At 38.4% G+C, this 17,155-nt stretch overlaps 1 protein-coding gene across 2 annotated transcripts in view; it reads left to right on the forward strand.

The window, feature by feature from the left end:
* PJA2 (praja ring finger ubiquitin ligase 2) overlaps nucleotides 1-15,056 on the forward strand; it is a 285,426-nt gene extending 270,370 nt beyond the window's left edge. For both annotated transcript variants that reach the window (XM_077861783.1, XM_077861782.1), the window contains 3 exons: nucleotides 9,108-9,222; nucleotides 9,518-9,639; nucleotides 11,768-15,056. In XM_077861783.1, coding sequence (XP_077717909.1) covers nucleotides 9,108-9,222; nucleotides 9,518-9,639; nucleotides 11,768-11,893 — 363 coding nt within the window. In that variant the 3' untranslated portion in view covers nucleotides 11,894-15,056. The remainder of the gene's footprint in view (nucleotides 1-9,107; nucleotides 9,223-9,517; nucleotides 9,640-11,767) is intronic.
* Nucleotides 15,057-17,155: the final 2,099 nt, after the last annotated feature.

The following is a 17,155-nucleotide window of genomic DNA, read 5'->3' on the forward strand; positions in this document are numbered from 1 at the left end:
TATAAACATTAAAGGGTTTCTATTAAAAAGTGAATAATTTTTCATCAATAACATTTATTGAATAGTGATTGCCACTAATATATGTATATAAATTACTTTGGACATTCTGCTAATTTGCTAAAATTTGCAGTATTTCCAACTGCAGATTGGAAAATGTTTCGCTTATATTTAGAAAATACACTTTTCCTTTATTGAATTATCTGAGTTTGTGGTTCTGATTGTCTATATAAATACACACACAGGTGTATTTGAGAAAGGAAATTGACGATCTCTAAGGATATGTTACAAATCATTTCTCTTTTTTTGTCCTCATGACTTCTAAATACTGCCTTGCTGCTTAATGAAGTTAAAATTTTTACTCCCATTACCTCCATACACATACATACTTAAATAAGTGTGGCACATAATTTTGTCTTGCTATCTTTTCCTTATTTGACTAAAACACAAATACTCATAATTGTATTTGCCTAAGGTCAGAAGCCCAAGCTTTTCACATTTAGGAACTTCCAGTGCACTAGTGCATTTCATTATTAGAAGTCTTTTCTTTTAAGTTAATATTTCCAAAGTAGAAAAATAATATGAATGAGTCAAAAGTGAGAGAACAAAAATGAATGAGAGAACTTTCAGGGACATTATAACAGCATTTTATCTTGAAATTTTCTGAGGTTAGAAAGTCTAGAGTCATAAATTAGACAGTAGACCAACGTGTCTATCTACATATACATACATGACTTTTTTACATGTGTGTAACCTTCCATGTAGATCATTGATCAGTTATGCTTTGTTTGGTGTGTCTTTTCTTTTTTTTAAAGTAACCATACCAAGAATACTGTGTACTAGAAGAGTCGGAAAAACCATTGTAAGACAATATACTTAGGACTTTTCCCAGATTATTTCTTGCCCTACTAAATTCTGACACATAAAATAATGGTACAGAGTGAAAACTTGTATCTGAAATATATACAGATAACTTCCTTGTTAGTAAATTTTAAGTGACCACAGTGGAATATATCCATTCTTGAGTCTGGTTTCACATTGCTTAAACTGTTTTTTCCATTATTATTATGCTGGTAGTTTATTATCTCCTACAGTATAGAGATATGTTTAAAAAGAAATTTTGAGGGACACCTGTGGATGCTCTGTGGTTGAGCGTCTGTCTCCTTTTGACTCCGGGTGCGATCCTGGGGTCCTAGGATCAAGTCCCAAATCGGTCTCCCCTGAAGGAGCCTGCTTCTCCCTCTGTGTCTCTGCCTCTCTCTCTGTCTCATGAATAAATAAATAAAATCTTTTTTAAAAAGAAAAAAAAGAAATTTTGAGAAAAAGTTTTATTATTTGTTACCAGTAGGAAACGTGACATTTGATTGGCATCTTGAAAGAAGCAGCAGAAAGATTGGTCAGGTGGGTAGGGGTCATACTGTGTAAAGGCACGAGCTGAGCAGTCAAAGACAGAGTCAAGGAAGAAGTTCGTACACCCAGGGAATGTACAGTCCCCACGTTGTCGGCTGCTGCTCTTAGGGAACCCAGTGACCTGGCGCTTTTCATTCTGACCCATCATCTGTCCTTCTGCTTCTGGCAAATGGTGTTAGGTGTCTCCCTTTGCTGTAGTTTAACAGCTTGCTCAGACTTAGTGTTCTACTGTATTTTACTTGAATTCAGTTGACAATCTATACAGTTCGATTTTCTTATCACTCTAGAAATTCTTATTTTTCTATGTCTAATATTCAGTTAATCATTTTGAAAATGAAGCTGAAATAATTTAATAATTTAAATAATTTATAATTTATGATTTTTCCTTTTAAATTTAACAGTGTTCTTTAAATGAAACAAAAGGAACTAATAAACTGAGTGCTTTTATTTTTTTCTCAAATAGCCTGATCTCTCTTCAGCACTGGTTGTTTTCATTTCTATTATTTTCCTAATACCAGACTGATCTGTTTTTCTAGATAGAGGTTTTTGATGAAAATATTGACAACAAACATTTGGCTCATATCTTGTCTCAAATTTGAGTGAATGGGATGAAATATTTAAGATCTTTAACTGTTTGATACAATGATGTTAAAGCCTTTAACTCTGAATAAGTTTTGGGAAAAAAAATTTCCCTTTGCACATTTATGTTGACTCCTAAAATCTTTTAGCAAAATCCTAAGCAATATTGTTGACCATATCATATCCCTTTGCAACAAAAACATGTTCAAGAATTTAAATATAGAACAACTGGTTTAGACTGGGTTAAAATTGTTTGTAGCATCTGACTGTGATCAAGAACAAACTTATAAATGTTGATAAGTATTTAAACATAAAATTTTCCCAGCAGTGTATCTCTTAATGAGATAGATGGAGATTTTTTCCTTCCTTACTACTTTAATGAGTGAATTTTATTTATTCTTAAAATGAGATATAGTTCAACATCAGTTTTGTTTCTCATCTTTATGAATGTAAGCTTGGGAAACTTTGTTCACATAATAAAGTGATGGGGATGGAAGGAGTTTATCATAGCAATGTCACTTAGTTTTTCTGAGGTATTTGCCAAAATTACATCAACTTGACAGACTCTTTAGATCCTCCAGTCTTTTTTTGAAAGCAGGTGCTGGAAGCTACCTACAAAAATATATTATTCAGTCATTACTTCAGTTTGACCCCAGTTATTTCAGATCGCTCCTTTTAATGGGTAGGAAGGATGCCTTTTTTTTTTTTAAGATTTTATTTATTTATTCATGAAAGATTCAGAGAGGCAGAGACACAGGCAGAGGCAGAAACAGGCTCCATGCAGGAAGTTGTCCCGTGTGTGACTCGATCCCGGAACTCGGGGATCACGCCTTGAGCCAAAGGCAGATATGCTCAACGCTGAGCCACCCAGGCGTCCCAGAAGTATGCTTTTATTTATAAAGGAAATGTTAGTATAAAAAGGAATATGGGAACAGAGAACCAGCATGATACTTTGATGACAGGTACATTCTTAGGCAGATAAGTTTGAGGAAAGGTTACAAAAGAAAGAAAGCTAATTGAATTGAAATTGAGTCTCTCAAGACTCTTTATGCCCATGGACCTCTGGAAAGTCTGTACACACTTAGCACCTCATATACATTGAGTAATCGGCCTTAGGAAAGTAGTACATGAAGTAAGAGCATGCACTTTTGAGTTAGATTGATTGATTTAGGCTTTGTGACCTTGCATTGTTCACTTAACCACCTTAAGTTTCAGGTCCTTATCTACAAAATAGAAATAGTACCTTATACCTTATGGCTTATTGTGAAATTATGTTAAAGCACTTAGAATAGCTGGTACAGTGGTAAGCTGTCAGTAAGTGGCTATATTGAAAGATTTATTCAAATCAGCAAACAGGTGGTAATCATCTAGAAAACCTGGATTCAGTGATCATTCAAAATCAGTATTAAATCATTTGTTATAAATTTTCATTCTTTAAAAACGAAATTGGATTTTTTTCTTTAAAAACTAAACTTTGTGCTTGCTCACAAAGGATTATGCTCCTTTAAACCTAAACATATTCCAGTTGGTGCTGTTTAGTCTATATGTTGTCTTTCTGACATGTGGACTGACTGATGAAAATATCCAGCCTGAGGTATAGATAGATTTTTGTATTTTTATAGATTTTCATAGCAGTCATTTCAAAGTGGGCTTTCTTACTCTTGTTGCTTATAAGTGACTCAAATCACCTTAAGGTATTTGTCAGTACCCAGCTAATAAATTATTTTTACAAACGTGAAATTCCAGGTATGTATTAGCACTGCAAGTGTGCAGATAATTATCGGAAAGAAATAATGAACTTAGTGAGACAATCATGTATCAGAGCCTAAGTATCCTACTAAAAATGGTACTTACTCTAGATAGTAGCCCTCTTTTTTTTTTTTTTTTTTTTAATTTATGGCAGTAGTACAGATGAATTCTTGCAGTCTGTCTACACAGGGAATGGGAAGAGATTCATGATTATAGTTATGTGAGAAAGAAGGGACAAGTGATAGGCTGTTACACCTTCCATTTTCTATTTTCCTGATGGGAAAGTTTAATATAAAGAATTATTAACTGTAATAGGGGATTAGAGTAACAAGAACTTAGAGTAAGGAATAAAGATATTTCTGAAGAATGTAGAAAAAGCACATAGAAGGAATGGTCATCACATGTTGGGCTAAGATCACATAAAGGATCCCACTCCACCCCAGGGCTGGGATCCACACTTTAATGGAGATGGCACAACTGTGGCTCACTGAATGGCAGAGAAGTCAGTGTAGAGCTGCACTGGCAAAACTGACTGGAAATTGACCCTGGGGTGCTGCTTTGGAAAGCTATTTATAGGGAGATGTCTCACTGGAAGCACTCTTCGACAGAACTGCCCAAGGTGGGTGCTGGCGAAGCTCCTGGCCGCTTGCATTTCAAGAGCTAGATGCTGGAGGGAACCATGCATGCCATGGAAGCCTTTCTGAGTCCAGCAGGCACGCTGGGATTAGAAGCAAAACCCCTTTCCTTCTGCATGTCTCTTCAGCATCTTCTGTGAACAGAGCTTAATTAACATTGTGACAGCTATCAGAGGAAAATACTTAAATAGCCCAAATCACAGAGCTGACAAAAATAGTGAATTTGGATTTGAAGAGCAGTAATTAATAACTGGGGAATGGTCCAGTTAGATCCCATATACACCTTTCTCACACATCTGAACTCCCAAGAGCTGTGCAACTGTATTTCCACCTGATGAAATATAGCTGTTCTTAAAATGAAGAAGTTTTCACTCTTTCTCAAGAATCAACAGATGAACAGACTCCCAAGGGTCATTATATCCAATGCTAAATATTAACTACTCCACAAATTCAGCCACACTGAATATCCTCTTATATGAAGATTAACTTGTAAAATTAACTGCTGTATGAAATAAAAATGGGAAGGAGATAGAGAAAGAAAATGGTTAGCAGATACAAACAGATAGAAAATATGCAAAGCCTAATAGTCCTTTTTGTTAAAATCAGTAACCCATTCCATATTTTCTCTGCCTTATGCAAGAATCTCAGCTGGGTAGGATTCTTTACTTAGTGGAGTGACCCAGATTTACATTCCTGAACATACGTGTTCTCAATCATCCTGCCCCCTTTTTTTTGGATGTTGTCATTCTCTGATATCTCACTGGTGGGCACAGAAGTAATAAGAGATGTACACTCCAAGTGAGATTATCACAGGATATTCAAGTTGAGGAAGTCTGGTCTGCAGAGGGCACGCTACGTCTACTGGAGAAAGGGGGCTCTGAGTGACTTGGGAATTCAAAATAGTCTCTTTCCTCTTGAGTCCAACCAGATGTTCCCATTTTAAGTATCAGAATCCTGATTTAACCCGTCATACAACTTTTGAGAAAGTTGACAAGACAGAACTAAGCCCTCATTTTAATTCAGCAGTTCATACAATTAAATTGTGTTTGAGGGATCCCTGGGTGGCGCAGCGGTTTGGCGCCTGCCTTTGGCCCAGGGCGCGATCCTGGACACCCGGGATCGAGTCCCACGTCAGGCTCCCGGTGCATGGAGCCTGCTTCTCCCTCTGCCTGTGTCTCTGCCTCTCTCTCTCTCTCTCTTTCTCTGTGTGTGACTATCATAAATAAATAAAAATTTAAAAAAAAAAAACTGTGTTTGATTTTAAGAAATAAGATGTTTGTTCTAGGGCTATCATGGAAACTCTGTGGTCCTTACCACTCTCTGTGGTTCTGAGAGTTAATGGACCCGAGTTTGTCGTTTTCTCTTTGGAGGTTAGCAAGGGGACTCTTCAAGAACCCCACCCCACATTAGTTTTTATAGTTGACATTATGACCATAGAGTCAAGTGTAACAAGTACCTGGGCTCCCAAGACACATGTCCTAGTCGGCACTTCATTTCAGTGCACCGCAGTGGTAGCTGGATTGTGGTTAGTATGATTATTTGTAATCAGGCTTTGGATTGATAATATTCCATTCTGTTGGCCAGGAGCAGGAATAGCAAATTTAAGGAATAACCTTAGGACTGAGGTAGAGCACACACACTCCACCCCCACCTCCACCCAGGGCTGAGATCCAGACTGTTGGGGAGGACACAGCCATGGCTCTCAGAGAAGTGTTTGTGCTACTCTGCTGGCCGAATTTGCTGGAAATCTGCCCTCTGGAGTGCTAAAGAGACTGTTTACAGGGAGGTGGCTAACTGGAAGCACACTGCTGTAAAGCCACCCAAGATAGGTGCCAGGGGAAACTGCTGGCTACCTGCTACTGCGTCTGTCAGGCACTGGAGAAATTGCGTGTGCTTCTGTAGCCAGGCACTGGAGGAGCCATCCGTGATGCAGAAGCCCACCGTCGGGCAGGGGCCTGCCCAGCGTGCCCACCAGGACCAGGAGGCAGAGTCCTTCTGTGACGGCTCTCCAGAGCCCTCTACCGACAAAACCTAAGGTCATGCTAGCCAGCAAGGGAAAAAATAGTCAAAAGGCCCAGATCTATGAAAGGTGAATGTGGAGCTAAGAGTCAGCTATTCATTTTCTGGCACATTATTTTTCTTTTTGCAGTCTCTGCAAATTCAGAGTCTAATTGGTGTTCCATATTATTAACTATATTTACTAACTCGTGTGATGAACCTTTTTGCTTCCTCCTGTTTTAGTTCTGACTTTGCTTAGGCCTTGGCCCTATCCTCTCTTGTAAGTCATCTCAAATCCTTTTTGGAAAGACATAATTCGTTGTGAGATTATCCAGGCTAAATCTTGAAGAGTGCGCAAAGGTGATGCCTGCCATCCAGGAGAGCACAGTGTTAACATTCAGGAAGAATCTTCCTGGTCTGCAGGGGGGCCCGTTAGCGTTTTATTGTAGGGATGTACACACAGTGTGAAATTTACCCTTGTAGCCATTAGTCAGCATCAAGTACATCGTAAACAATTCCCTCTTCTCCTCTGCGCCCTCCTCTTCCCAGCCCACAGCAGCCACTAATCTGCTTTGCGTCTCTGAGTTTTACTGAGTTAGGTACCTCATTTAAGTGGAGTCGTACTATATTTATCCTTCTGTGACTAGTTCAGGAGTGTATTGTTTAGTTTTCACATATTGGCAAATGTTCCAATCTCCTATTATTGATTTTTTGTTTCTTGCCATTTTGGTCAGAAAGAGAGTTGGTATGATTTCAGTCTTCTTAAATTGGCTAAGACTTGTTTTGGAACCTGTCGTATGATCTGTCCTAGAGAATGTTTTGTGTGCACTTGAGAAGAATGTGTAGTCTGCTGCTGTCATGTGAAATGTTCTGTATATCTCTTAGATCTATTTTATCTAAAGCGTAGGTCAAGTCTAATATTTTCTTTCTTTTTCTATCTGGAGGATCCATCCTTTAAAGTGAGGTATTAGGGGCAGCCCGGGTGACTCAGCAGTTTAGCACCACCTTCAGGTCAGGGCGTGATCCTGGGGTCCCGGGATCAAGTCCCGCGTCAGGGTCCCTGTGTGGAGCCTGCTTCTCCCTCTGCCTGTGTCTCTGCCTCTTTCTCGTGTGTGTGTGTGTGTGTGTGTGTCTCATGAATAAATAAAATCTTAAAAAAAAAATAAAGTGAGGTATTAGAGTCCCCTCCTGTTATTATATTGTTGTGTAATCTCACTTCAGATCTGCTTTCATTTGCTTCATATACCTAGGTGCCCTAATATTGGTTGCATATTTGTTTGCAATTACTGTAGCCTCTTGATGAATTGACCGTTTATCATTTAAAAAATAACCTTCTTTGTCACTTATTAGCATTTGTGGTCTTCAGTCTATTTTTTCCAATACACATATAGCTACCCTTGCTGTCTTTGGTTTCCATTTGCATGGAATGTCTTTTTCCATCCTTTACTTTGAGCCTGTGTGTCCTTAAAGCTGAAGTGAGTGTGTTGTAGGCAGCATATATAGTTGGGTCTTGCCTTTTCAATTCAGCCAGGCACTCTGTGCCTTTTGCCTAAAAAATTTAGTCCATTTACATTTAGAGTAATTATTGAGAAGTAAGGACTTACTAGTACCATCTTAAAATTGTCTAGCTCTTTCGTAGTTCTTTTTCCTTTCTCCCTCTTTCTGCCTTCTTTTGTGACTTGATTATCTAGAGTAGTATTGTTTGATCTCCTTCTCTTTATCTTTTGTAAATCTAACATAGATTTGTCCTTTGTGGTTACCATGAGGCTTACGTAAAACATCTTAATACTCTGTATTTTGCTGATAACTAAACTTAGATTACATACAAAAACTCTACTTTATTCCCCCTCTTATGTTTTTGATGTTATAATTTACCTCTTTTTATATTGTATATCAACAGTTTATTGTAGCTATAGTAATTACTTTTGTCATTTAACCTTTATACTCAAAGCAGTTAACACATTACCACATACAGTATCATAATATTCTGATTTTGACTGTACACTTACCTTTACCAACCACAGTTTTATCCATTCATCTGTGGATGGGTACTTGGGCACGCATCGCATTTCCACCTTTTGGGTCTTGTGAATATAAGTCCCATCTATAGTTCTAATTTACTGTAGCCAGAAGGGCTAATCAAGCCACAAACGATTATACTGGGTGGTCATACGATCTGTTGTTCCTGTCATACTTAGAATAGTGACTCTATATAGACACTGAGCCCCTAAATAAAGTTCATATCCCAGGTAACCTAGTAATAATAGTGAGCTAGTCATGTGGGTGTGCTGATTCTGTGCCAGTGGTAGATATAGCCATTCAGGAATAAATTATTTGCTTCTCTAACTTGAAGATTCATCCAGTAACCTCAGTCACGTTTTATCTTTCGTGTGTTGAGCCTGTCCAAAATATTTACTTTCTTTCATGTTATTGATTCCATACAGGAACTCATAAGTTGGAAGAGGTAGCCACTCTTCTGAAATTATAAGTATGATGGGCAAGTAGCTGATTATTGAGACAAGATAGATTTTTGCTCTTGTGAAAAGTAAGGTACCCTTTTCTGGTATGTTTTTTGACGTTTTGGTGTGATGGTTGTTCCTTTTGGGAGGAGGCAAAAAGGACAGGCTACTGAAGCAGAGAATAGTGGTTCATATAATTTTGTAACACACCTTTAAAAATAGTTTTCTATTACTATTTTAAAGTGTTTTCTAAAAAGGAACTGCGACTTTTTTTTTGCAGACTGCGCTGGCACATTTAGAGTCTCTTGCAGTGGATGTTGAGGTGGCCAATCCACCAGCCAGTAAGGAAAGCATTGATGGTCTTCCAGAGACCCTTGTTCTTGAAGACCACACTGGTAAGTGCAAAGTTGATCTCTAATGTCAAATGACACGTTGCATGTTTAAGTATATCAGTACACCTAAAACATAAAATACTGGTACTAGAAGCTTTCATTAGTTTTTCTATGAAACTAGATTCTGACAAACTTTCACCTAGTAGAAGACTATTTTTAATTTATTAAGTCATGGGCTAGAACAAGTGTGCCCCAAAGTCTGGTTCTTCTATCATAGGTATCATCTATGAGTTAATATATTTTCAGTTATATTAAAATTGAATGCTATGGGATTGATCAGGTGATTTCTTGTTTTCAGCAATTGGTCAGGAGCAGTGCTGTCCAATCTGTTGCAGTGAGTATATTAAGGATGATATAGCAACAGAGCTTCCCTGTCATCATTTCTTTCATAAACCTTGTGTCTCAATTTGGCTACAGAAGGTGAGTTTTATTTTTACCTGTTTTTAAATTAGTGTTTTAATAGTTCCTCCAGAAAGCTAATGATGATTATGTCTTTTAAGCATATTTTATTCAGCTACATAGTTGTAGTACTTTTTAATTAAGTGTTGAAAATTGATTACCTTTTAATGATTACAGATTAATGATATGAAACTGATAACAATGCTAAAAAAACAATATAGACAACACTTAATTGCTTGATTACTTATCAAAAAGTCATTTTAGAATAAAGCTAAGTAGATCTTTAATCACATCCCTGAAATATGTATTTTCAGAAATACCGCAAGCAAAATAAAAGCCTTTGGTACTATTCAAAGTACTACTAATATTCTAATACAAATCAATGTCTTTGAAAATGTATATGAGAAATATGTAATAACCTACCAGATACCTCCTGTTCCAACTGTATCTGTTCTCCTTAAATATTTACCCAATAATTTTTAACTATATTTGAATTACTTAAGAAAAAAAGGTTTTACTTAAATCTTCTCTGTGAACTCTATTTTTACATAAAGTATATTTATAGGCAGTTAAGGTAGAAGTTTCCTAATCCCTTTCATCACCTATTTACTTATGGATATAGCTCCTTCTCTTTCTTACAACCACTCTTTTCCTTTTCTCCTTCCTTTCTTCCTCCCCTCTCTTTCCTTCCTTTCTTTTTCTTTGCCGTTGATCCCCTTCTACAGCCACTTCATTATTGTCAGAGTTCTACTTAAGATGTGTAAAATCCAATGCAGAAATGTTCACCATTCCATTATAAAATCTGGAGTTTCTGTCTTGGCTTTCAAGACCTTCTGTGATCTAGCCCCCAGCCTATCTGCTCATATTTACTTCCTTTGTACACTTTTTTATGTTTGCTTAACTGGCGTAGTTTTCCCCCTGTACCATCAGTAAGATTAGATGGTCTAGGTAGGGCCAGCTTAAATTCCACCTTTTCTGGCCTTCATATCCCCTTTATTTAAACTCTTATGGTAGTATCTAAGCCTTAAGAAGGATCTAAATGTTCCTGCTGTGTGTCAGGTACGGCTAGATGACTCTTGTATTATTTTCTCATTTAATTCTCACAGTAACTCTGGGACACAGTGGGATAAAACCATTTTCCAATGATTGTTACTCATCCAAGACTACACAGCTAGTATGGGGTTGATTGGGACCACACTCATCTGACACTAAAATACGGTTGCTCGGGCCCAGTCCATATGGCAAGTGCACAATAAATGCTTGCTAAATTCTTGAATTGTAAATATTATATATGTTGTACCGCTTTGATTTATCATTGACTTGACTATCAAGGTAATAATCTCTTTGGTTTATTTCCTGTCAAGAAAAAGCCTTTCCTCTGGGGAGAAGATCCCCAAGATACAAATCTTTATCTTTGAACAGCATGATTTCTGTCAGGGCTATCTCTCGTGGGGGTGGGGGAGAGGTCGCAGGGACATATTCGCAAGGGAATGAATGATCTATCACCAGCATGACACATCTCCATAGTCTTTGATTGGTCTGAAGATGTACTCACAGTATGACTGCTTTCCCTGTCCCATCTTCCCTCCTAGGTCTACAGTTGATGTCTTTCATCATTTAGAAGGCATTTAACTCTCCATATCTTTTTGAAAAGGAATTATGTGGCTAATAAAGTTTAAGCTCCATGTGTTTAAGTGAGGCTTCAGTATATAGGGAAGTCCATCTTAGGGGATCATTTGGTGTTACAGATATGTGAATTAATTAGGTGTGTGGCATCATGGAGTAAATAATAAAACCAATTCAGTTCAGGTGAGGACATGCCCTGTGACTCCTTGCTCACATTCCACCGTAGCACCAGTGCTGAGCAAGGGGTGTAGTAGACCGTCCATTAATACTAAGTGAAAGATGACTGACCTGAAGGACACAAGCACAATTAGGAAACATTATTCACCCTCAGAAAAATTAGAATCTGATTGGGATGAAGAGGAAATAGCATCACAGTTTGCCTCTCTGGATTGTGTGAGTTTGGAGTTGATTCAGTTTTTTTAGGATAACAATACTATTTTTTTTTTTTTTTAGTTTACTAAGATACTGGGTGGCACCTAAAGACTCTTCCTTTGGCTCTGACCTTATTTTCTTCCCTCTCCAGTCGGGAACGTGCCCCGTGTGCCGCCGCCATTTCCCACCTGCCGTCATAGAGGCATCAGCAGCTGCGTCCTCCGAGACTGAGCAAGAGGCCCCCCCTTCCAGTGACAGCTCGGCGGATGCCCCCTAAACCTTAACCCTCGGATGAGATCGCCCTGTCAAAGTCAATCTGCAAATTCCTTCTCAATCTGATGTGCAAATAATTATATATAAATAAATTTAAAATGCTATATATAGTCTATGCCATAGTTTAGAAAGAAGAATATTAACCTTTCTAAACTAAATTTAGGTTTGCAGAAAGTACTAAACATTTTCAAGCTGAATGTTGAAGCAGTGCATCCATTTTCTTTAGTTGACTATGTTGATATCAGTTGTAATGTCAAGCTTACCAATTAATAACTCTTTCCAGAAGAAATAATCCTATATGTGGCATCTATTATTGATTTTGTCTGAAGTACTGCCACTAAGTGATTATAATTAAGCTCTCCTATTTGCATCAAATGTGAAGACTGTGATCACAACAGTAGTAAAATTTGGTTTCATTGGAAATAAAAAGAATTCTAAAACATGCTTTTTGATTGGTTGCTTTGCTTTTGCTATATCAGAACCTCTTGGTTCATAATACTGAGGGTTTTTTTGTTGTTGTTGTTGTTGTTGTTTTTAGGAAGGTGTCTGCTCTTCCATGTTTGTTTAAAGTTAAAATGCCAAAAAAAAAAAAAAGCCAAAATTTTGGCTAAAACATCTCAAAATTTTAAAATCTTAAATGTTGTAATCCCCTTGGAATAGTTAGATAGTAAAACATTTTTTTTTTCTTTTTCTAAATGGTGGATGTGCTTAGAGTAATGTTAGTAAAGCATGAGTGTTTTACTATGGTTGGTGCTTGAGGTAAAGTTAGTAAAGCTTATGAGCAATCTCGTGTGCTCAGTGTTTGGTATGAAATGAATTAGATGGCCTTATGAAATCCTTCTCCCTTTCTACTTGGTTACAGTCATACTTGAAAACATTCATTACACGTTTGTTAAATACTTTTTTAATTTATAAATTTATAAATATGCTTATTTATAAATTTATAAACATTAGATACAGTTTGTTTAAAGTAATTTTGGAAAGTCTGAAAACATCCATCAGGTGTTTAAACATTCATTCTGTTGTATCCCAAGGAGAAATCCGATCCTTAAAAAACTAGAAGGTTAATTGTACCAACTTGTATAAAGCATAAAATTGATGGGGTATAGGACAGATTTTGGCCACATCTTTTCACAATATATCTAAATCTTACTGTGTTATAATTTATTCTTTTAAAGTATTCCTGAACAAGGATTACTCATAGTGCATTTTCAGCGTTTGTTTAATTTATTTTGATAAAATTATTCACCTGAAAATAAATAATAAAAATGGGTTTGTTTTGAATTAAGCCAAATTAAGCCCTGGGTGAAAGGAGGAGATGACATGATCACCTAGTGACTGTGAGCAGAACTGAACATGTAACATGGTTCCTTTCTGATTTTCCTTTCTCTAAAAGAGAGAAGATCCTGACCCTAGATTTGCACTCTAAAAGAGTTCTGTTCAGATTCTTCTGTAAAAGTGAGGAAATGAGCTTTCCTTAGTTGTCTTAATGGGAAATTTGGCCCCCAGGGTCATCCATTATTATATAACCTCCAAATGAGATTGCACAGCTTTCCATTTAGGTGGTCACACCCAGTAGGCACATACGTGCAAACGTGCACGTAATATTTAACCTACAGATGGGATTTGCTATCAGCACCAGAGAATGATAGGTGTCAGAATGCCGCATTTGAGCAAGTAAAATTGTAAAGCACGTAGTGAGTGTACATCCATCTGAGTAGTACATTGATAATTTGGTTTGGACACGTAAGGAATATTTATGCTTCCCAAATGCAAAATTCCATTTTATTTGTGTAATTTCTCTGAGTATTTATATTCCATCTCTTTCCTCCGTTCTTAAATGAATTTTCACTGTTGGCACATTTGAGGCTTAAATATAAGGAACATAACACTTGCATTCTAATTTTTGCAAAATTGTAAATGTGTGTCTGGTATTTACAGCAAAATACTGTGTATCCTTTTATGGGTAAAACAAAACTGAACATTGCATGCCTGTAATGTGGTGACTTTGTAATTTAGGGGTTCTTTGGGGCTTCTGTGACTTTGGAAATGCTTACATTCAGGCCTTAATGTTGCATTAGCTAGCATGTTCCCCCCTGATGTATATAGTCACTGTTGTATAAACTAATCTTTGCCTGTTTTCTACTCCGTGATATTTCCATACCATATTTCACTGATGAGCAGTTAGCGTCAAGGAGTCAAATCAGATTAAAATTAATTCTCATGTGTATATCGTGGAACTTTGTGGCTAGTGTGGTTTTTAATTTTTCTCTTTTCTTTTTTTCGTTTCTTTTTCTGTTGTTTTCCGTTAAGTAATATCGATCAGTTGTGATGCTTACTGGTTAAACTGACATTGCTACAGATTGCTCTATAGTAAGCCACAAATTCTATTTAGGCAGTATTAAGGGACGTCAGTTTTCTTCTCCTAGTAGCAGCTGTCCCAAAGAAAATATTTCTTCTTTGCCTGTTAAGGTTTAGCTGTTATCTGCCAGTTGTTAAGAGGTTTTGGTTCCAAACTCAACCAGTAGTGTTGAGAGTTGAACTTAAGATAGCGGTTGTACTTTTTGCTTCCCATCTGTTTCTATCCTTCATTCTTGGCTCCCTACTATCTATAAACAGCTGCTGTGAAGGAGAAAAGTTGAATAGGAGTTGGCTTAAAAAAAAATTTTTTTAAGAAAATTGAGACTTTAGGATTTTCATTATAACAAGTTGATACAAGCAGAGGCTGAAAAGTTCAGATTCCAAAATATCGTTTGATCCTCTGAAATATTGTTTGGGTCCTTTTGGAAAAGTTAAGAATATATGAAGGTAAGTTAGGAGTAAGTATAAATATGGATTAAAAATACTGTTTCTCTTATTTCTCTGTTAAGTGACTTGACTTTATTTTTTTGAACATTTTCTTCTTCCTTGTAATATGAATGCTGATATTTAAAGGTAGATCCATGTGGTTTTCTGTTGTGTTTCTTAATTGTTTATCTCTGAGCTAACTCTTAAGATTATTTGTGATTTGGATTTATATATAAGCTGTTAAATATATATGAACTGTTAAAATGGAATGCAAGTTTTCAAAAGCCCAGGTCTAAATGTAATGATTGGTTTATTGTTCAATCACCCCAGTCCATCATTTTCCGTGTAAATCATAAACAATAAACAGGATGTACTCAGTGGTCATTTCTAATATTTAATTGTGTGCAGTCACCTCACTTCTATCATCTGAGCCCCTGGGGGATTTGGCGTTAATGGCAGAGAACACGGCTATTAAGAAAGTCTGGAATAGGCTCTCGGGCACCTGATTTTATAGACATTGAACTCTGACCTAAGAAGGCCGGTCAGAGAGTGTTGTCCGGAAGTGGTGCAGGGACTTCTGGAAGGTTCTCCTGCCGGATGTTCTTCGCCCTCCTGTGGGTTCGGCAAGAGCCCACCCTCCACACTGACCCAGGACTGCAGGAACCCTCCAGAGTCCAGGACCGAGGCCCACCTCTCCTCGGGCTTCCTCCAGGTCGGGCAGGGGGCAGAGGAAGATTCCTCCGGCCTCCCCAAGGGTTCAAGGACCTCACCTCTGCAGAAGGGTAGATGGAGTGCTGCTAGGTTACGCACACATTCAGTCGGAAGACAGCATTGTGTTGAGAAGCTGTAGGTGTTGAGAAGGGCGATTGCCCTCCGTAGAGGAGACGCACTAGGAAACCAGCCTCGGCCCAGACGCCGGCGGGCGCACTGCTGGGCCAGGGCCAGGGCCTGCAAGTGTCTAGGGCCTCCACCCGGCCGCTGCTTCCGGAGGTTTCGTTGTTAGAAGAGGGTCACCGGGTGTTGGGCCAGCGCAGTGCGGCCTAGACCGGGCCCGTGGCTGCCGCGCTCCCCTCCGACCCTGCGCTCGCGCCCCTGGGGGCCGGCCTGGCATTGGCTCTGACGGTGCCCCTTAACACGGCTGGGCCAGGGGGTCAGGCTCTGCCGCCCGCGGGAGCGCTTGTGGCCGGCAGGGCCGGTCCCACCGTTGTCTGCTGAGCTTCGGGCCTTGCCGCTGTCCGCGTCCCGCCACCTCTCTCGGTTTCCTCTTTATTAAGTAATGAATCTAAATTACAGGTTCAGTACTGTTTGTGCACGGGAAAACATTTTTTAAATGTCCTTTGTCGATACGCAAAGTCGTGGGAAATATGGTTGCTTTCCATCGTTTGATTTTGGCACTATTTTTTTAGGACTGATGAACACTTCAGGTGAAAATCATAAAAACATCTTAATCACCTCTCAGAAGTTGAAAGATTTTGACAGGGGAACTTTACTGAAACAAAATGTAACCAATAATTTTACTCAAAGGCCGCATGCCTGGATATGGCAATTTATTCCATCTTGTATTTTTAGTTTATAGTCAAGATACAGTTTTATAGTGAAAATTAGAGGGAAGAAGAGATCTTTATGGAAAGATACCACCCCTTAGCCACTCACTGTCAGAAGTTCTACAAAACCAGTATGATTTCCTTTGATTATAACAGCATCTCTTCTTAATAAAATCCATTGAAAAAAATACATTCATTCATTTATTTATTTATTTATTTATTTATTTATTTATTTATTTATTTATTTATTTATTTATTTATATTTGAGACCAAGAGAGCCCGAGCAGGGTGCGGGGAAGGGATAGAGGGAGAGACAGAAGCAGCCTCCCTGCTGAGCAGAGAGCCCTAGGTGGTATTCGACCCCGGGGTCATGACCTGAGCCGAAGGCAGACACTTCACCAACTGAGCCACCCAGGCACCCACCCCCCTCAACAAATGCATATTTACATTATAAGAATAGTTTTATTTATGAAGTGCTAAGTATTAGACATCGTGTTAGGCTCTCTTTTAGTTCATCTTCATCATGAATCTGCAGGGTGGATTGTTTTGTTCCAACTTCACAAATTAAGAACATTAAAAAAATGAGTCCTGGTTCTCAAGAGCTCAAGGGTTCACTCTTACTGTGCTCCAACCCTTCCTTGTGGGTTGGAGCAGCCTGTCTGATCGTGTTAAGACTTGAATAACTTGAGATGCCATCCGAATTTTAAAAATGAGGAAAAGAAACGGGGGCTCCTTGTAATTCTGAAAAATATTTTGTGCCTCCCTGCCGCGTGATTTTGCTAAATCACCTCTTTGCTCCCTCAGTCACCTGCTGCTCCCTCAGTCACCTGCTGCTGACCGAGCTTCTCACGTGCCGGCTGGTAAAGTGTCTTGGGCACCATCAAGGTCTGCTGAGAACCTCCTAACGGGCCCCGTAATCTGGGATGCTTGGATCC

This window comes from Canis aureus, chromosome 2, assembly GCF_053574225.1.
Source record: "Canis aureus isolate CA01 chromosome 2, VMU_Caureus_v.1.0, whole genome shotgun sequence".
NCBI classification, from domain to species: domain Eukaryota; kingdom Metazoa; phylum Chordata; class Mammalia; order Carnivora; family Canidae; genus Canis; species Canis aureus.